The 21797-nt window shown below is 42.0% G+C and overlaps 2 protein-coding genes across 4 annotated transcripts in view; one reads left to right on the top strand and one right to left on the bottom strand.

Moving 5' to 3' along the window:
* gpr34b (G protein-coupled receptor 34b) overlaps positions 1-3975 on the bottom strand; it is a 38549-nt gene extending 34574 nt beyond the window's left edge. For both annotated transcript variants that reach the window (XM_067992895.1, XM_067992894.1), the window contains exon 1: positions 3774-3975. The gene's annotated coding sequence lies outside the window, so the exon portion shown is untranslated. The remainder of the gene's footprint in view (positions 1-3773) is intronic.
* caska (calcium/calmodulin-dependent serine protein kinase a) overlaps positions 1-21797 on the top strand; it is a 399989-nt gene that overhangs the window by 207139 nt on the left and 171053 nt on the right. For both annotated transcript variants that reach the window (XM_067992893.1, XM_067992892.1), the window contains exons 6-9: positions 12801-12903; positions 19348-19523; positions 19900-20022; positions 20570-20653. In XM_067992893.1, coding sequence (XP_067848994.1) covers positions 12801-12903; positions 19348-19523; positions 19900-20022; positions 20570-20653 — 486 coding nt within the window. The remainder of the gene's footprint in view (positions 1-12800; positions 12904-19347; positions 19524-19899; positions 20023-20569; positions 20654-21797) is intronic.

The raw sequence follows: 21797 nt of genomic DNA, 5'->3' as shown, positions 1-21797 counted from the left end.
TTTCATTTGTAAAGCATAAATTCTTGGCATCCACCAAACATCTCAAATACTCAACATTCTTTTGTGTAAACCAACACTTCGTTAGCTTCACACGAGCTCTGCAGCATTCCAATTGGTTGAGCACCTCATCTAAACTTTTCCTCATTCCAACTATTCGTAATCAAGGAAACATGGCAAGCACCTCAGCCCTCGTAATGTGTGATCCATAACTGGTTGAAACATTGCTGGTGCCTTTGAAGTTCCATATGACAGCCTATGGTATTGATGAAGACCCTGCTGTGTAGTCATAACTAAATATTGCTTGGACTTAACATCTAGCTGCAGCTCTCGAGAAGCATTTGATAAATCCAGTTTAATAAATAGGGTGTCTGCTGTCAGTGAAGGAAACCAATCCTCAGAATTGGGTAAAGAATATTCTCTTCACTCTGGGTTACTATCAGTTGTAATCCCTGTAGATTTGTCTTAAATTATCTGTTTTTGGCACTATTTATGTGGGTGCAGCTCAACTGTTTGTCAGCCTTCGAAATTATGTATCTTTGCTCGTGAAGCTGCCTAAATGTGTATTATGCAAGTAGAACCTTCTGAAAAATAGACTTGGTAGAAGGATGCAACTGGATCTCAGATTTAAAATTTTTGTATCGTGAGATATCTATTTTAAACACTGCTTTTTGCCAACTTAAACTTCCACAACTGCATTGCTTACAGTAAATTTCACTTAGATTTCATATTAATCTGCTTCCATCAGTTTCTGCTCAGTAATGCTGGTTTGTCCCCATTCAGTACAACTAGGGGTAAGGTTTTAGTTCACTTTGTTCTTGGGATGTGGGTGATGCTAGAAAGGCTGCATTTATTGCCCATCCCTAGTCACCCTCAGAAGGTGGTGGTGTGCCTTCTTGAACCGCTGCAGTCTGTTTGTTGTTACCATGATGGTATTAAGTAGGGAATTCCAGGATATTGACCCAGTAACGATAAAGGAACGATGATGGATGTACAATTTAGGAGGGTGTGGGACTTGGAGGTAATGGTGTTCCCACAGCATTGCTGCTTTTGTCCTTCTTGTAAACAATTTTACAACACCAAGTTATAGTCCAACAAATTTATTTTAAATTAAATTCCACAAGCTTTCGGAGGCAAGGTGTTGATATGGCTGGTCCAGTTAAGCTTCTAGTCAATGACCTACAAAATGTTGACGGTGGGGGATCCTGTGATGGTGGTGAAATTGACAGTCAGGGGGAGATAGTTGGGCGTTTTCTTGTTTGAGATGGTCATTACTTGTCACTTTTGTAATGCAAATGCTACCCTGCCACTTGTCAGCCCCACTTATCAGCCCAAGCTTGGCTGTTGTCTCAAGTCCTGTTGTAGGCTGGCATGAGCTCCTTCATTATTGGAGGAGTTGTTAATGGAGTTGAACACAATGGAATCGTCAGCGAATAGTCCCACTCTGACCTTATGATGCTGGGAAGGTCATTAATGAAGCAGCTGAGGATGGTTGGGCTGAGAAGACTTCCTTGAGGAACTCCTGCAGCAATGTGCTGGGGCTGCAGTGATTGTCCTCTGACAATTATGGTCATATTCCTTCATGTCAGTATACTGCTCAACTAACTCCAACAACATGGCAGGCAGCAAGAGCACCAACGCAAAGCAATGGAGAGTGCACAACTTAAGTATCCAGTAAACTGAGTTTCTAATTGCAGTTATGTTGATGAGTAGAAGACAGGTGCTTCTCCATAAGGGGAAATGAAAATCAAAGAAAGTCATTACCATGCTGTTTTTGCAGACCGAGCAGCCAATGTGCTTTTTGTGGAGGCCTGGGTATAGGAGATATATGGCCTGAGGTGGCCAGAAGGGTGGAAAAATTGGCATGTAACAATATCGAAGACAAAACACTGTACATAAAATTGAATAAGCTATGTCCAGTTATTATATAGGCAGCCATGCAGCCAGCAATCAATTGAAAGAGGTATTCAGGCAAGAGCAGTTATGAATATCCTGAATACAATCTGAATAACTGTCCACATCCTTTGCTAATGCTTGTGAATTTCTACTTTGTCCTCTGCAACATGCCCATTAAACCATTTGTTGTTTAAAGAAGAAAGTCAATTTGTGAATTTTATGTCTGTGATGCATAAGTTTTTTTTATAAAACCAAGTCAAAGAAAGTTAAAACCTAATTTGAAACAGATATAATATTTATATTCTGGTAAATGTTTTGGGATGAGATGGAGTATTTGTTTACATTTTCTTTGGCTGCCCTGATGGCTTGGAGATAAAGACCATGGTGCCAGTTTTCCTGAATGCCCTTATCTGCTCAGCCTGGAGATATTTTTTTTAAAATAGCAATTCTGTCATGCACAGTAAAGGAATAAGTTACGTTGCTGGAAGCTGTAGTTGTAGACTGTAAGAAATTCCTAAACATTATCTTCTCTTCTTTTCTCCAAGCTTTTTGTGTATTTTGAAGCATTTTTCCCATTCCATTTCGTAGTCTTTCTAGACTACACAGACATTAGATTATATCATCTGAACTAGCTGTGAGGTGCAAGATAGTTGTAGTGGAGCAACACAGTTGAGATTAGGAGCTCGGCAGTAACAGAGGATTGCTGCAAAATGATACACCACTTGATGTTAGGAACCCACTAGAGAAAGTCTGAAAGTGAGGGTTGTTCTCAACATCTTGGATCAAAACAAGGTGGGTTGGTCTGTAAGACAGCTACGTGGAGTTGGCTGCATGCTTTCACCAAAGATTATTTGTCTCAGCCTGATATGTTCAGGATGATGAATATTCATCTCTACTGTGCTCCAAGCCTGCATGAAGAATCCATCTGGTTTTCTGAACCACATGAACATATTTATATTTAATAATTTGGCTCAGTGGTAGCACACTCACCTCTAATTCAGCTTGTAGGTTCAAGTCCCACTCAGAGATTTGAGCAAATAATCTAGGCTGGAACTTCAGTGCTGCATGGTGGTAGGCATCAGCACCATGCCTCAGAGAGGTATCCAGGTGTCCTTGTCAATATTCATCCCCAAACCAACACCGCTAAAACAGATTAACTGAGTCCGTTTATCTCTTTTGTATTTTGTGGGACCTTGATATATGCAAATTGGCTGCTGCATTTGCCTCCTAAAAACAACAGTTTATACATTTCAAAAAGCAATTAGCTGTGAAGTGTTTTGGGACGTCCTAAAAACTATATAAATGCACATTCATTCTTTCTTGCAATGAATAAGGAAGAATCATAGATCATCTGCCGTAGGTAAGTTTAATATCATGTACAAATCTTCTACCAGTGCAGAATTCTTAGGTGCTAATGATTTTGCCATGGCTATGCAATGTTATAATTTTACTGATGCTAATTATTAAAATGTTTTTTAATTCACTTCAGTGTTTTGTACACTGTTGCCTATGTGTGAAATATTGATTTTCCCAAAATGTGGCAGAATTTCATTCCAAATACTGCATAGGTTCTGTATAAGCAATTGGAGAAGGGGCTTCCCTAGCCAATTACCATTAACTGTGTATCCTCCTCCCCCCACCTTTCCAAATATTACTGAAAGTTCTGTTGTTTCTCGTAAGTTAATTAATTTGTAACCATTTCCATTTGATTGTTTAGCGTAAGCTGTATTTTTTAAAAAACCTTAAGTTGCATTTTTTAAAAATGCAATGCATATTTGTTTCCATATGGTAAACCGTCAAGAAACATGTAAATCCATAAAGAATCTTCATTGTAAATTCTACAGGTTAAAGTATTTGCATAAATAAAGCCCATCACATACCTGTGAAGATGTCTGAATCCGGTGCATAAATGGGCACGGTGCTAGTTATCAAATCAATTAAACTTGAATTTTGTTCTTAGAGTTTTTTCAATGCTCAAGGATCCTGGATTTAGCTTTTAGTAAGGAGATGCCTAGTGTTTAAGGGCTTCTTGATCTAGAGAAACTTAACTGAAATCTATTCCTCTTTCACTTCTAGTAAAGATTCAACATTTGTGGATTTCCTTTCTACTGTGGTAATTCTGCTGATGCTATACATTTTGCTATCTGCATCTGTTTCCTTTTCTTCTGGATGTGGTTATAAGTGGTATTTTAAAACAGATTAGAATTCTTCTGCATGGTAACGTTCTCATGACTTTGGGTTGGAAGTGCATAGACAATGTATTAGATAAATGGGTCCTTAGATATTAGAATTAAATCAGCTTTATTAACCCCAAAAATGTAGTAGATTGTATGATTAAGTAAAAAAAATTGTTTACTGGGAGAGAGCACTGTACCTTTTCAGATAATGCCATGGGACCTTTAAGATCCAGCTGGATTACCAGAATTGCTTAACATTTCATCCAAAGGATGATACTGCAGACAATATGGTACTCCCTCACTGTAATTGCAAAGTGAATCAGAAGGTTTCCACCCCAAGCACAGCACCAAAACTGCTCTAACCTAACACACATAAATTCTCTGTATCTGTGACCATGGTGCATTATCCCTCCTTGTACTCTTTGCAGCCTCTGACACGGTTGACCACACTGTGTACCTTCAAAGCCTCTCCTCCGTTGTCCAGCTCAGTGGGATTGCCCTCACTTGGTTCCACCCTTACCTATCCAGGTGAGGTCAGGAGAGTAGTCTTACTTCCATCTGGCAGAATGAAAAGTACCCTGTTGCTTTTGGGTCATGGATGAGGTGAAGGTCATGGAGCAAGGCTCAGTCCAAAAAGTCAACTCCATTTTGATCTGACTCTCTGTATTCCCAGGCGGTGTGGCAGCTTTAAAATCTCTAACATAAATGGCAGTATTTGGGAGCTATGTCACAATATTTGACCAGGAGAGCAAGCCATAACTTCAATAACAAAAGGAAAACACCCAAGCTAGAACCGCCATAGAACTAATTCTCAGAAATTGACAATACAAAAAAGGATGAGAAATTTCATCTGTGCAAAGTTCAAGGTCAATATTGCACTGAATTAAACTGGAGCAATGTGACTTATCCTTGATAATGACCATATTGTTGTAAAATGACATATATCTCATTGTATTCTCAATGATATAAGAAAATTAAGTTATATAAACATGTTTCTAGTTTATTTATCTCCAATGACTCAACGAGTTTATCCACTGAATAACTGAGCCATCCAGGTCAGGAAGATTTCAGACTCGATTCCGGGCTTCTGCTAAATTAGCTGATTTCAGCCAGAGTGGTGGCAAGGGCACTCCAATTGGTCTCAATGCTTCTGGGTTAGGGTGGAGAAAATCATCCCAGTCAATCGCTATCTACTAATTCTGTTGAAAGTGCATCTCTATTGATGTCGAGTGAGGACAAGATTAGGCTCACTGTCATGAACCCCAAGATTGAACAGCCTACTGGTACTCACTGTTGAGGCTCATACATGAATAATGGCCATTTGGGCAAGGTACCAGAGCACAGCTGGCATCTGTAGGGCAAAAACAGTACAAGGAGTGAATGGCTTCAGGAGAAAATTGCAGAGGAAAAATGAGGGTAGGGAAATAGAGTAATTGTTGTAACACATTCTGACTTATATGCCTGTAACCAAAACTAATTTGAAAAGAATAACAGACCCATAAATCGATAAATAAACATGTCAAGAAGAGAGCACGGTTGCATACAATTTCTATTGGATTACATGTCCACATTTCCTGGGAGTTTAGCAAACTAGTAAATGATGGCCATGATGGTCTGGTTACAGTGCATCTGAAGTATACAGGCTAGAAATTAGTCTGCCTAGCACCTGTTGTTTCGGCGCTACGCGGCCTCACAAAGTGCCAAGATACCATCTTGGCTGCGCACGCACGTTTCCAGTGTGATGTGCGCGCATGCGCAAATACCGAACGCCGGCAGCATGTAAAGTAGGGAGAAAATGCGTACAATCAGCGTGCAACGCGGATTTAAGGTGATAGGTTCCAAAATGGTGTCTAACGTTCAACTCAATGCACAGTCTTAACCGCGCACATCTGAACATGTCTTAGTGCCTGGAGGACCCTCCACCAGCTGTATTTAAAGGGACCATGCAGGTGTTGCAAGTTAGTTGCTGGATTATTGCTTCTGGCTGCTGGCGGAAGTGGAATTGTTTTTTGAAGCTCCCTATTCTTACTGAGAGTTGCTACAGTACACTTGAGTGGTTTGGCAGGTACCGCCTTACGGTTCAGAAAGTTACAACTGTGGTTCAACAACATTCCTGGCAACCATGGGTGGTCTGCTAGGGCTCCCACTGGGCATTGAGCGTGACTGGGAGCGTGCAGCGAGGCCACACACAGCAGGTCAAGCTGCGAGGAGGAGGAGGTGCAGAGAACTGAGCAGGAAGTTGTATCCAATGAGGGCCTTCCGGGACCAATTCTCTTACCTCAACATGAGTGAGGAGCATTGCATCCAATGGCTAAGGTTCACCAAGGAGGCCGTGACGGAGATCTGTCAACTGGTGCAGCCACAACTGCAGCCTCAGAGAAGGGCAAGGACAGCATTGCCTGTGGCTGCGAAGGTAACCGTGGCGCTGAACTTCTGCAGCTCAGGATCATTTTAGGCCTCTGCTGGCGATATGTGCAACATCTCGCAGTTTGCAGTATACTGCTGCATAAGGGAGGTCATGGGCGCACTGTACGAGATGAGGAACAGGTTAGTCACCTTCCCTCTTGACGGAGACAAGCAAAATGAGCAGGCAAGGGGGTTCGCTCGCATTGCTGGCTTCCCTATGGTGCAGGGTGCCACTAACTGTGTGCACATTGCCCTGCGGGCACACATCAACTCAACCATCTTCATCAACCGTAAGGGCTTCCACTCCCTGAACATGCAGCTGGTGTGTGACCACATGCATCAAATTATGGAGATCGATGCCCGCTACCCTGGGAGCAGTCACGACGCCTTCGTTATGTGGCAGTCCAACGTTCCAGCTACCTTTCACCCGGCTCAGCAAGTCAAAGGCTGGCTACTGGGCGATAAGGGCTATCACCTCACACTGTGGCTCATGACTTCAGTCAGGAACCCACGCACATGTGCACAGCAGGCCTACAATGAGAACCATGCTGCCACACGCAACGTCGTGGAGCACACCTTAGGCCTCCCGAAACAACACTTCTGCCTGGACCGCTCTGGAGGAGCCCTGTAGTACTCTGCTAAGTGGGTGGAAAGATTCATGGTGGTATGCTGCATGCATGAGGGACCAGCCCTTGCCACCGATGATCAGAGAAAACCCTGAGCCAGAGATGGAGGAGGAGTGGAAAGAGCCGGAGGAGGAAGTGGAGGAAGATGCAAGGGTGCAACAGGGAACACGCGTCTTGTTTGCAAGGGCTTTGCGTGCTCACCTGACCCGTGCCCGCTATCAATAATGTCAACTACATCCCTGAACTCACCAGCAGTCTGCTCCCACGTGACCATCAAATCGCCCTCCATCTGATTACACATTGGTTTCCCTCTCAACTCATCGCACAGATAAAAACCACTCCCAACTACAATTCAAAGTCACATCTATCAATTAACAAATCAAACTATGGAAACAGAATAGAACTATTCACCTTTGTGCATTGCCTTAGTACCTGTTATTCGTCTGCCTTTAGCTATCCTAGTGCTCCTATGAGGTGCATCTCCAGTGGCTGGAGTATGGGTGGTGGAAGGCTGCTGACCTTCAATGGAGGAGCGTGCAGGTGGCCTTGGAGGACGACCTCAAGCAGCTCTGGCCAGGAGGGCCCGGCTTTAGACTGCACCGACTCAGCATGGGCTGCAGCAGTCTGGCCTGGCTGACTGATAGGCAACAACAAAGGCACTGGCCGAGAGGCAGGGATGGGAGCAGGAATGCTGTCGTCCTGAGAGAGGACAGTAGGTCCAACTGCCGTGGCGCCATTGCCACTCTCTAGAGGCGGCACCTCAGCAATCCTGGTGATCAGCTGGAGAACAGATTGCTGGAGTGCTGTGACGCCCTGGAAACCCCGTTCCATAATGGTCCCCAGAGCCACGATATCAGCAATCTGAGCTGCAACCGTAGCTTGCAGACCTTTGATGACATCAGTCTGTGCTGCAATGGAAGCCGCGACATTGGCCATCAGGTGCTGTGTCATGGTGGGTTCCACAGATGTGCTGATGGAGGTAACCACCCATTCCATGTTGGAAAGAATGGGCTCCAAGCTCTGCCCAAAGTGCTGTGCCAAGTTGGAGCTGGACTCCGCCATGCCCCTTGTCATTGTGCGCAGGCTTTCTGGCAGGCTTTCCAATGCCCCAAGCATTTGGTGGCGTACGCCCGTCAGCCGTCTTCTGTAGCCTGGCCCATCGACGTCCTCATCTGACTCCTCTGCAGCAGGACTAGTAAGCGACCTCGCCCTCCGGCGAGCTGACACCTGTGGTATCCGTTACCCCCGCCCCGGCTTGTGCCCGGTGTCTCATCACGTGAAGATCCTTCCTCTAAGCTAGCCTCTAAAGGATGTGCAATGTCAGTCTCTGAGCTGGTGGATGCGAGTGTCAGATTGAGTGACGGTGTGCTTTCAGTGTCCCTCTCCTTCTCCTCGTCCTCAGACGTTTCCGCCACATGTTCTTGGGTATCTGCAATGACAAAGGGAAATAGGTTGAGTTCTGGAGCGGGGAGAGGAGCAAGTAAGACGTGCGTGCTGTCAGCATCTGCAGCACGTGAGTCAGAAAAGATAATGGGAGGAGGGAGATGTGGGAAATGAGAAGGAGCATTAGATATGCAGAGACCCTCCCTTCATCGGGACCTGCAGCGAGGAATGTGGTCACGGTTGCTGCGACGGCCCACCCAATGATCCGAAGCACAGTCTCCTCCAAGGGGGTGAGGACATGTAGGCATGCCTGTCCCTCAGGTCTCGCCTGCTACTGGCTGTTATGCACCACCTTCTCCTGCAAGGCAGAGGGCAGTGTGTCAGTGAGTATCCTACAAAGTGTCTGTGTGATGTGCCTGTCATGGTCGAATAGCTGCTAGTGTGTGTGAGCTGTGAGTGGTGGTTGTGTGGCCTGCTAGTGTGGTACTATATACGGGTGAGATGCAGCATGCCGAGTGCCGCCTTGTGTATGAATGGGCAGTGTTTGTTGGTGGGTGGGTGATGGGGCATGTGATGCATGGTGCAGTTGGTAGGATGTGGCACTTGACACATGCATTCACTCACCTTGACCACTCGTGTCAAATCGTTGAACTTCTTTTGGCACCACATCCACGTGAGTGGTGCTGTGGTCCTGGCGTTGACTTCCTGGGTCACAGCCTCCCAATGCCTGCGCAGCTGGAATCTGGAGGGTCTCCTGCCACCCTGCGGGTACATGTTGGCTCTCCTTTCGTCCACCCCCTCCACCAGGGCCTCCAGTGCATCATTGGAGAAGCATGGGGCCCACTCATGCGCTGGTCCTGCCGTCCTTCCGGCAATCTTTCCCTACTCCGAGTGGACTGAGCTTGTCCCATTTAAAATGTGCACCTGCACCTTTAAGAGGTGCAGGCTGCTGATGACATGCACTGAGCACGGACCATTTCCAGCTTCCTCGTTCTCCGTTCAGCCTCTCAGCAGCATGGGTAGCACTGGATGCACAAAGCTATCCTGGTAAGTAGCAGGCAGCTCGAAATTCACATGCTGCCTGCGTTGGGGCCATCGGGCTGGGTTAATAGCGGATTGTGCTACCTACACCCGATAATAGGCCATAACAATTTTTTTTTCCCCCCCCCTACATGTCCTGGAGATGGGAACAATGCCAAGTGGGCATTGCTAACTTCCCATTATGGTCAAAAATGTATAAGTGAAATGACAGAAGATCACACATAGACCTTTATCATCCATTTTCTTGGGCATCCTGTGTCTCTTTCTCCTAAGAAAACGGATTGGAAAGGTCTACATATATTTTTTCCTCGTGTATTCTTCTTACTTGTATGTTTTAGGGCTGTTATACAGGAACAGAAGATATAGTTATCGAAGTTATAGTAAACCTTTACAAAACACTGGTTAGGCCTCAGCTGCAGTATTGTGTCCAATTCTGGGCACCACATTTTAGGAAGGATGTCAAGGTCTTGGAGAGGGCGCAGAGGAGATTTACCATAATGGTACCAGGGATGAGAGACTTCAATTATGTGGAGAGACTGGAGAAGCTGGGATTGTTCTCCTTAGAGCAGAGAAGGTTACGGGGAAATTTATGAGCACTTTTGATAGAGTAGATAAGGAGAAACTGTTTCCATTGGCAGGAGGGTCAGTAACCAGAGGACACAGATTTTAGATAATCGGCAAAAAATCCAGGGGGGGGAAATGTGACTTTTTTTTACACAGTGAGATGTTATGATCTGGAATGCACTGCCTGAAAAGGTGATGGAAGCAGATTCAGTAGTAACTTTCGAAAGGGAATTGGACATATACTTGAAAAGGAGAAATTTGCAGGGCTTTGGGGAAAGAGTAGGAGAGTGGGACTTATTAGATAGCTCTTTCAAAGAGCCAGCACAGATACAACGTCCTCCTGTGCTGTATGATTCTATATGTTTTGCATGTTGACACACGTTAAAGCTATTCACTAATGACTTTGTGGTTTTTTTACACTTGTGACTGAGGAAACTGCTATGTGTGGTTAATGCCAGAAGCTGCTCAACAAAACCATTTGAATACTTTTTTACTGAAGGTTCATCATGTTATTTCAGAGATTTAGAAAATTTTTGCTTATTATAAAATGTAATCTGAGGAATCTGCAGCCAATTTGTTAATTTACAGTATTATCCCAACTTTTTTTTAAAATTTGCTCGAGATTCTTTGGTGCAGAAGTGACAGCAACCTATAGCAAAGCTATTCTGGTTCATTTATATTTCCTTATGAGTTCTTTCAGATATAATTAGAGTGTATATCAAGCTGAAAGAGTTCAATGGTCCATAAACTGCTTCAGCTTCATTTTTCACAAAGCCAAAGGACAGTCAGCCAGTAGAAGCCTTTCCACCATCTACAAGGCACAAGTCAGGAGTGTGATGGAATACTCTCCACTTGCCTGGATGAGTGCAGCTCCAACAACACTCAAGAAGCTCGACACCATCCAAGATAAAGCAGCCCGCTTGATTGGCACCCCATCCACCACCCTAAACGTTCACTCCCTTCACCACCGGCGCACTGTGGCTGCAGTGTGCACCATCCACAGGATGCACTGCAGCAACTCGCCAAGGCTTCTTCGACAGCACCTCCCAAACCCGTGACCTCTACCACCTAGAAGGACAAGAGCAGCAGGTACATGGGAACAACACCACCTGCACGTTCCCCTCCAAGTCACACACCATCCCGACTTGGAAATATATCGCCGTTCCTTCATTGTCGCTGGGTCAAAATCCTGGAACTCCCTTCCTAACAGCACTGTGGGAGAACCGTCACCACACGGACTGCAGCGGTTCAAGAAGGCGGCTCACCACCACCTTCTCAAGGGCAATTAGGGATGGGCAATAAATGCTGGCCTCGCCAGCGACGCCCACATCCCGTGAACGAATAAAAAAAAAGCCACTGCACAAGTACCACAGTCTAATTTTCTTATTAGTTTAATTACTGCAGATCACTCATCGTGCACATGGTTATAAAGTGTAAAGTTCTGAACTGTCTTGGTGAATTTAAGCTCTCACTGCATCTCAGTTCGATATTGATCCATTTGGTCTTTGTAATGAATATGCTTGTGGCACAATCGGGGCCAGGATGTCTAAATTCATGGTTGGAACCGAACCAGTACCTTATTGTGAAATTCTTCTGCTTTGTTGCGTATTTTGTCTGAGACGCTACTTCCCTCATACAGTGGCCAACAGAATTGTTTCCTTGTACGTGTTATGTAAGTTTAATTTATTTTTACCAGATCATCCAAACAGCGAAATATTTCAAATTAAAGGGCTAGTCCAAGATATGACCCTGCAATGACCTTAGACTCTAGCCTTGGTCTATAAAATGTTTATTTAAATGGTTTTCTACATTTTAAAGAAAGTTGAGACTGTTTTGCTGCAAAGCCCCTATGAGCAGCTTAGAAACATGATACTGCATTGCTGGCTTGGCTTTCAGCACTCCTTTTCAGCTTTTTTAATGACAATGGGTGAAGAAAGGTAATGGGAGTAGAAGTTCAGGAATGGATGTTTTCATACTTAAGCCCTCATTGGGGGACCAGGTTCTCTTATGCTTGTTTTTTAAATCTTCTAATTACATATGGGATATACTTGAGAATTATGCCATTTTCAGGCCTCATCTTGGATTTTTTCCTTTGAACTATATATTCACTTAAATGTCACATAATCATACACATTAGAAAGGGAGATTTGTTTCTGTTTTCCTATGTTCCTGTATTCTATGCTCTAACCTACCGAAGAGCTGATATTTTGTGTAGAATCAACTTTTCAGTGATATCACCGAAGCACAACAGATGGAAGTAGAGGGATGGGTGAAAGAATCCTAATTTATGATACTAGATTCCATGGTATTGCCATTGAAGAAGTTCTACACAAAGTGTGCTCCTAGACTAACCATGACTCGCAGTTTGTAAGCTTAAACACAAAGAAATGGGTGGAATGAGCGGTACCACTAAGTATATAGACGTCGTCCTTTTGTAATTTAAGATTGTATGGCTACTCCTCTAATTGTGTTTAATTTGGCTGTAGTAATGATATTGAATTGGAAATCAACGTTTTTTAGATTTTGTGAATCCCTGTCCACTTTAGCTTTTCAAAGGAACTAATCCATCCTTGAAGTATCAAAACAACTAAAAGTTGCAAATCCAATAGTTAAATCTTTTTATACTAATTAATCTCAAAATATGAGCTGTTTGTCAGTAGCAGTTTTATTTTTGCACAAACTAGTCAATGTTTTTTTTTCCGTTATGCAGCCACACTGTGTGTTACTTGCTTCAAAGGAAAATTCAGCACCTGTGAAACTCGGTGGGTTTGGAGTGGCCATTCAATTAGGAGAATCTGGGCTTGTTGCTGGAGGTAAGAGCAGTTACTTTATTTCTTGGTAAGTTTGAAATTAAATTGCAACTTGAAATATCACTTAGTGTCATGGTACTGACACACATTACAACAGCAACTTGCATTTATATAGCACCTTTGGCATAGAAAAACATCCCAAAGCGCTTCACAGAAGAGTAATCAGACAAAAATTGACACCAAGCCAAAGAAGGAAATTTTAGGAGGGGTGACTAAAAGCTTGGTTAAAGAAGTAGGTTTTAAGGAGAGCATAAAAGAGGAGAGAATTCCAGAGCTTAGGGTCTAGACAACGGAAAGCATGGCTGTGAATGGTGGGGAGAAGGGAGTGTGAATGCACAAAGAGGCCCGAGTTGAGAAACGCAGAGTTATCGGAGGGTTCTATAGCTGGAAGATGTTGGAGGTGGGGGGGGAGGGAGTTCAAGAAGGGATTTGAACAACAAGGATGAGAATTTTAAATTGGAGGCGTTTGGGTACTGGGAGCCAAAGTATGTCAGCGAGCATGGTGGTAATGGGTAAATGGAACTTAATCCATGTTAGAATACAGGCAGCAGAGTTTTGGTGAGCTGAAGTTTAGAGAGATTGGAGGATGGGAGGCTGTCCAGGAGAGCATTGGAAGATGGAATTTGTCCTGTCAAAAATGGAGACTCATGGAGGCATGGACAGTCGACCATGAGCCAGCATAGGTTGATCCAGGGGTCCAGCAGAGGTGACAAGTGATGCACACTAGCAGATCCGGTATACCGGCTGAGGAGTGAGTGAAACCCAAGGGCCGAGAGCAGTCCAGCGAATCGAGGGTGGTGAAAGTTAAATCCGCAGGATCAAAGCAGATGATGGAGCAGGTCCAAGGAATAGGTGTATGGAGTTGAGGAACACAGTAAACAGTAAGAGCCGGTTCTACCCAGTACAGGGAAGGGTGGAAAAGGAGTTCTGAAGAATAAGTGGAGTCAGTGGCTACAGGAAGCAAGCGGCAAAGCGAAGGCCATTTGGAGCAGAATCAAGAACTGTGTGGGAACCAGCAGCAGCAGATCAGAGCTAGATCAGCGTAGAATGAAAATGTCCTGGATGAGGAGCAGAAAACTGAGAATGTGGGAGCAGGCCAGGTATTAGAATAGAGGACGCCCAGCAGAGAATACATCCTTTGTAGAAAGCGGCAATGATGGTGGAGGTCACTATAAGATCCAGAAGCTAACAAAGAAAATGGATTTCGTCCGGGTCCCCCAAAGCAGCAAAGAAAGCAGAAGTGAATTGAAGTACAGTCAGAAGCTCGTAAGATAACAGCAGCAGGTAGAGGATGGACTGTAGGCTAGAAAAGGTTACCTTAAATCCTGAAGCATCTGAGCAGCAAAACAGAGTCACGGCAACCAAATCTTACACTGTAATCCAACAGAGTAGTGTAATCCGGATGATGGAGCAATCCAGGAGTCTGGGAAGTCAAATTTGAGCAGAATGCCAGCTGTTGAAAAGTGTACAGTAAAAACACAGAATATGCCCTATACAGGTAGCTTTGAACTTGTAGCTTAGGCTAAAGTCACCCACTAATGAGACCAGGGGATCTTAAGCAGTGGAAGGGAGCAGTTTGGGGAGGAAAGGGCAATGGATGGCCATGGATGGAGTTGTAAAAAAGAGCTTAATTAAGGAGTTGCCAGTACAGGACCCAAGTTAACAAATTATTCACCATGTTGTGAATTACTGATCTCAACCATGCAGAGCAAATACTTCCCCATAGAAAGATGTGAAGATATCAGAGAATCACCTCGGCCAGCTCAGGAATGGCATTGGCAGAAGTCTGGGACTATATATCTTGATAATCCTGTCGATTTAGAAATTGGTTCTTGGCTTGGGAAAGTGCAGAGATTTTTTGTTAAGATAGAGAATGAGTTACAAGGAATAGCCAAAGAAATGTAATTGACTGAACATTTTCACATTATCTACCAGTACCATTCACACTTCAACTTTGTATTTTGCAGTGAAATTCATTGGTAATGAACTCCTAAGAAATGAGTGGCAGTTGACAAATGTGGTAAATTAGCTTCTGCTGGAGGAAAGAAACTGTAATGGGAAGAACTTAGCACTTTTAACAAGACAGATGCTCAAAAACCTCCTTGTTAGAATTTGCTAATTATGGACAATAAAAGGGATAACCTCATTCAAAGAATTAGGACAAAATGGCTGTGATCAATGATCACTTTTTATTTTGGTCATAATGGATAGGGTTTATTCTTCATTTCAGACCTTATCCTCCTTTCCCTATGCTCCCCTTCCCCTTTTCCTAGCTGGTAACATGCCTCTAGATTCCTTCTGCTCCTAGCACAGTCTTTGCCTTTGGCATATGCTAATTTGAATCCTCCTATCATCCACTTCTGGAGAAGGATTTCCACGTACATCCATTCTGCAGAATGCTTTTAATATCATAGCTGTCTTCTTACATCTGGCTGTTTGACGGTACAAAACAGAAGATGGGGAGAGGAGAATGACCTGTCCATTTGACTACACATTATTTTTAAACTCGGTGATGTTTTAGAGCATATAAAAAATATTTCCCACTTTTACTACTTCAGATGACCCTAGAAAGAGGTATTCTACCATGTGAGAGATTATTTAATAAATGTAGTTTTCTGATCAACTTCTCCACTCTGTCTGCTTCTTGTGTATGATACAATGGGGGGATAGAAATGGAAGAAGTTGCTGTTTGGATCTTTTGTCTAATATTTATGTCCAGTTTACTAACAATATAACCTAACAAATCATTTGTTTTCAAGCAAGCTGTCTCGGCCATGGTGTGCATGTATTTTGTTAGCCATTGGCATGGGAAAATACATCGAGAGCTAAGTACAGGTCTTGTAATTTATTTGGTACATTCTTCATAGTTTTTCAACCCCCTCTTTCCTCCCCCATTTAGGACCAATTGTAAGGTGAGTAAAACCATACTCTTTTGGAATTTGACAGATTCTTCAGTCACAACTGCAGTCTGTTTTCTGAAATCATTTATTCTGGCATCCCACTGGTGGGCATATATGGACTTCAGATGTGTCACCACTGTTTGAGATATAGTTTGGGGTAATAGGGTGATTTTTATATATAGTGAGATATATACCTACTTGTAAATTTCAACTTGTCACTTCCGACCTTCTGCCAAGGATGGTATGGCAAAACCGAAGGAATCAGTGTCTTTCTTCCTTAGGACAGCTCCTGATGGTTTGTTGCTCATGCCTGTCAATGTGCTTTGCTTAGCTTGTTTCTGCATTTGGATCCCTTGGTATGTTGTGTTCTATCCAAAGTTTTAGAGCAAATTGATGCAGGAATCATCATATGAATGCCTTTTAATAATGTACAAGAATCTCAGAAGATATAAGCAAAACCTTTGCATTCTAGGAGGCAATTGGTCAATATTTTTATGGTCTAGCTTATAGGAACATAGGAATATAGGAACAGGAGTAGGCCATTCAGCCCCTCAAGCCTGCTCTGCCATTTGATAAGATCATAGCTGATCTGTGATCTAACTCCATATACCTGCCTTTGGCCCATATCCCTTAATACCTTTGGTTGCCAAAAAGCTATCTATCTCAGATTTAAATTTAGCAATTGAGCTAGCATCAATTACTGTTTGCAGAAGAGAGTTCCAAACTCCTACCACCTTTTGTGTGTCGAAATATTTTCTAATCTCACTCCTGAAAGATCTGGCTCTAATTTTTAGACTTTGCCCCCTACTCCTAGAATCTTACAATCAGTATTCATGTGAAAGCCCTTCCACATCCAAGAGTTTGTGTGCAATTTTCTTCTGTGTACTCATTGAGGCATATGCTAATGAAAGCCATTGCCCTTGCTGGTAGTTCTATGGTAGGGTGGCCCTAATGCATGATGTAATCTATACAAAAATATATTGGCAGAGGCGCAGATTTTTCCTCTCCCGATCATATACTATCCGTATGGTATTTAGTTCTTTCTTTATCTCTTGGAATGCTTACTGTTGCTCACTACTCTGTATCCATATTTTGTTTTTGCTTTTGCCATCTCGAAGGTTGTTTAACTGGCTTACCATTCTCAGAAAATGATGAAGATCACTCACATTCATGGTTGAATGTAGATTGAAGATAGTCTTGTCAAGGTGCACTTTAACTGCTGAAATGTGATTTTGACCTTTAAGAATTAACACTCATCATTCATTGCAATTCCTTTCTCTTGCAATTTCTTTAAGACAGACCTGAGACATCAGTCATGATATGACTGGGTCTCTCTGTATTCTAGAATATCATCCATCATGCATGAAACCCTTTGGAAGTCTTACAGCAGCATTGACAAACTTCTGGAAATGACTGGAACATAAGAGCTACCAAAAAGAAGTCAGATTGAAATGGAAAGCCTAAAGGGTGTGATAAAAGTCATAAGAAGAATGGATTCTATTGGCTGAATTTGCAAGAATCTGGAATTAGCCTCATATTTTGAAAACAAACTTTTGGCTTCCTTAGTTCTGCTGGAGCCTGACAGACTGATGTCTGCAGTCTCTGTGGTCAGGTGTTTGCTGAGATGTCATTCAGAGTTACCCCCCCTGATTGAAACATCTTCCCTTTAATGGGGAAGACAAAGCACCCAAATGTGCGTCTTAGCTAAGCCTCTCCCTGGCTGAATGCAATAAGAAGATACATAGCCACTTGGATGTCGCAAAGGAATCATTTCAACACAATAGAAATGAAATGTTTGAAATTGTACACATTGATCCCCTTTTTGTTTATTAATTAATATGCAAATCAGCATTGTTTCAATGAGAACCAGGTAGCTGGCCTAATGTTGATAAAAGATACTGTGAGGCCTTGAGAGCTAACCCTTATTATGTGAATCTAGCATTACAGAAAATATTGTAAATTTAAAAATCCGGTACAGGCAATACAGTTAAAGACCAAAATGTGACTGTGCCCTTCTAGTCGGGAATCAGTGTCTGGTATGTACTTGCAATCTCCTACAATTTACACAGGTTCGTTATTTCTGAGTTTTTCTCTTTCCCTTTAGTTCTACTTGGGATTAGACGTCTGTGGAGTGTTTGCCCAGTCTGTTGTAATCTCCCCCACGTTTTCAACCAATCAGTATTTGCTCACCTTGCTGCCTGATTAATTATGTTGCTTCTTAACTGCATCACTTGAATTCTTGCTTTATCAATGGATAATTTAGGGTCTTACTGCAATCTCTTACAGTGTCTCATCTCATAGTCCCATTACAAACAGTCAGTTATTATCTTCTCATACTAAGTATTATAACCAGTGTTCAGAAAGATAGTATAGAGTTGCAACAAACCTGTCTACGGATTCTCTTTCATCCCATTCTCCTGGTTGAATTTAGCTCTTTCGCAATGTTTTTTCCCCCACTCTATCTAGTGCCTATTTATAATTTCCCAAGTCACTCTCAGGAAGTTGAAAAGTGCACAAAATATCCCTAGTTACTTCATCTATTGGATATATTACTGTATTAATCTAGTTTGGTTTGTTTGTCTAGTCTAAGTCTGAAGCAATTCTAAATCTTTCAGTTTGGTTTGTCCTTCTTGCCCATTCTTTTGGCTTACTGAAATCAAATTTCCCTGGTTAGTTATAGTGGAAAGAAGCCATTTATGTGCACTTTCAAGCTATGCCTCTACTCTCCTTAATTTGTAGGCCATATTTTATATTTTATTGCTCATGTAGTCCCTGGCAGAATCTGGTTTAAATTTCCACAATCCTTTGACAAAAAAAACATAATTACTGCCACCATGTTTTGTTAGATGTTCTATTAGAATAGACTCAGATTCTGATAGTAATGACAATGCTTTGTTCAGAAGTGCTTCTGATATGGTTTCCACCTTTCTCCCCATCCTAGTTTTTTGTTCTTATAGGCAGTCCCCACCAGACTGGACTGGTTCCCTCACTGTTTACACTCAATCAACGCGCTCTCCTCGCAGCTTTTGCTTACATTGCACATATCTGACATAACTTACTGGATAACACTACAAGAACTACACAGGATACCAAGTTATTTTGGATCATTAAATACAGAAGAATTTGCTATCCTCCATAAGATAATCACAGTCCAGGTAAATTAATTTAGGTTTTTTGGGCTTTCCTTACTCAAAAATGAAGAACCTAGTCCTTGAATTTATATTGTGGGATACTAGTGCATAAACATGTTCATCTGAAATTCTCCCCTTTGCAATTTTAGCAGAGGCTTTAACCCTGTGTAAAATCAATGGGTTGATGTCACCACTAAAATAGCAGAGAGGAATTTCAAGCAAACATGTTAAGTATTTGTACACTAATATCTCACAACCCTTGTGTTGTGTGTTATTCCTTCCCTTTCCATCTTTGATCGACACTTGAGTGATTGCAGTCTGACACCATGTAATAGTCCATTCTTTCAAGGGGACTCATGATATAAATGACATGGCTTTCAGAGTTGCCCTTTACTTTTTTTTATGTTTCTACTTAGGTCGTGTAGGAACGCCACATTTCATGGCACCAGAAGTTGTCAAAAGAGAACCATATGGAAAACCAGTCGATGTTTGGGGTTGCGGAGTGATACTTTTTATTCTTCTTAGTGGTTGTTTGCCATTTTATGGAACAAAGGAAAGATTGTTCGATGCTATTATTAAAGGAAAACATAAGGTAAATCTGAATTTTTGTCTCATGGCATCCACTTTCTGAGTTACTCCACCAAACACTGATGCAGACATACATCTTTATACTTATTCTTAAGCATAAGTAGTAGAATTCTATCTTTTTCATTATTTTTGTGCCTCAGGCTTCTCACTATCTCTTAACTATGTGTTATCTTTTATTAGTGTTTATACAACTCTTTAAAAATAATAACTTTTCACAAATTACAACTTTCCTATTGTCTAACATGTTAAGAGTGTAGTGTTGAGGATTATATTTGTGCAACTATTGAATGGAAGAGATGACAGGAAAGTTGCAATTTTACTGTTAATGATGGAAAAGTCGCAACGTCAGCTGAGTGTTTCTCACAATCCTTTTCATACAGATGAACCCAAGGCAATGGGTCCATATCTCGGAGAGTGCAAAGGATCTGGTGCGTCGTATGCTCATGTTGGATCCTGCAGAAAGGATAACTGTTTATGAAGCACTCAACCATCCTTGGCTTAAGGTGATTTTTTTTAAAGTTATCTCAAATTAGTGTTCTAGTTTAGACACAGCCATCTTTTTATGCAGTTGAAGATACCATTCACATGGATATTTTTGGAAAGCAATTTTTGTCTCCAAATTGGTCATGAGATAATTTCCCAATTTCAGTTGACTAATTTCTACATTATGTTTTTAGTACAATGAATAAATTATTTGCAATTGGTCCAACAATTAAGGGTACTTTCAATGATGTAACATTGGTACTTGTTTTTGACTGTCTAATATGGTATATAGAAGAAGTCTTTGCAGAAGTGCCTTTTCACAGTTTTGAGAGTTGAGCATTTTATTCCATTCCTGCATTGGAAAACCGAGGGCAAATTTGAGACCGTCTGATCAGAAGACTAATAACTTAGAGCAACCAGCACACTATCTTACAAAGCTATTAAATTTCAGCTCAGAGGAGCTCAGCAACAATGAGAGTTTAGGAGAAAATAGTGTACAAAATAACTACTTAACTTCCCAATTCAAGTTACAACTAAAGGCTTTAAATCATACCTAATGTATTTCAGGAACGAGATCGTTACGCATACAAAATTCACCTCCCTGAAACTGTGGAACAACTGAGAAAATTTAATGCAAGAAGAAAATTGAAGGTAAGGCCAAAAAGTGAATTATTCTGTTTGATATGGATGGATATTTCCCATCCTCCACTCGGTAAAATCCAACTTCTGTTTTATCTAATAGGGTAGGATGCATTGGGGAAAGTTAGAGCACATTCTAAACATACAGTGTCCATTTCTTAGATCAGTAAGCAAGGAGGTTCCCCTTGAAACCATTTGTAAGGCAGCAACGTGGAGCAGTACATATGCTTTTACAAAAGCCAAAAAAACTGGAAACACTCGGCAGGCCATTCAGAAGTGAAATCAGGAAGCATTTTTCATGCAAAGTGTAGTGGAAATCTGGAATTCTGTCCCCCAAAAATCTGTGGATATTGGGTCAATTGAAATTTTCAACAATGAGAGTGATAGATTTTTATTATGTAAGGATATCAAGGGATATGGATCAAAGGCAGGTAAATGGAGTTAAAGTACAGATGATCTAATTGAATGGCTGAACAGGTTCATGGAGCTGAATGGCATACTCCTGTTCCTATGTAGCATCTGTGGAGAAAAGAGACAAGTTAACTTTTGAGCTGTAACTCTTTGTCAGAACAGAAAGAGGAACATAGAATCATAGAACAGTATTTAAAAGAAACAGAACAAAGGGAAGGGGGAGAAAAAGAACAAGTTCACATGAGAGAGGAAGTATGCGTAGGCTGGTGTGTAAGTGCTTAAAAGGAAAACGGGAGATAGTTAAATGCATAATGTGATATTAACCTGCAATGTTAGGAAGGAGCATAATAAAAAAATTTAAGAGATAGTGAATGTGTGAATAGCTGAGGTAGTGGATGGTAAGGCAGGTCTGAAATGGAAACGGGAAAGGTTGGGCAAACAGAACAAGATCCAACAGCCGAAGGAAAGCAAAAAAGAAGGCTGACACACAGGATACAGACTGTCGCACGAGCGCAGTATTCCAACAGATGTTCCCCACTCCAAGCGCCAACTCACCGCCGAAATTCCAACATACCCATCCCATAGTAGGGTACGGTAGCATAGTGGTTATGTTACTGGGCTAGTAATCCAGAGGCCTGGACTAAAATCCAGAGTCATGAGTTCAAATCCCGCCACGGCAGCTGGCGAATTTAAATTCAATTAATTAAATTCAATTAATTAAATTCAATTAATTAAATAAAAATCT

Source organism: Heptranchias perlo, chromosome 11 (assembly GCF_035084215.1).
Source record: "Heptranchias perlo isolate sHepPer1 chromosome 11, sHepPer1.hap1, whole genome shotgun sequence".
NCBI lineage: Eukaryota > Metazoa > Chordata > Chondrichthyes > Hexanchiformes > Hexanchidae > Heptranchias > Heptranchias perlo.
The sequence above is the reverse complement of the archived record's forward strand: the minus strand, read 5'-3'. Positions and strand labels throughout refer to the sequence as shown.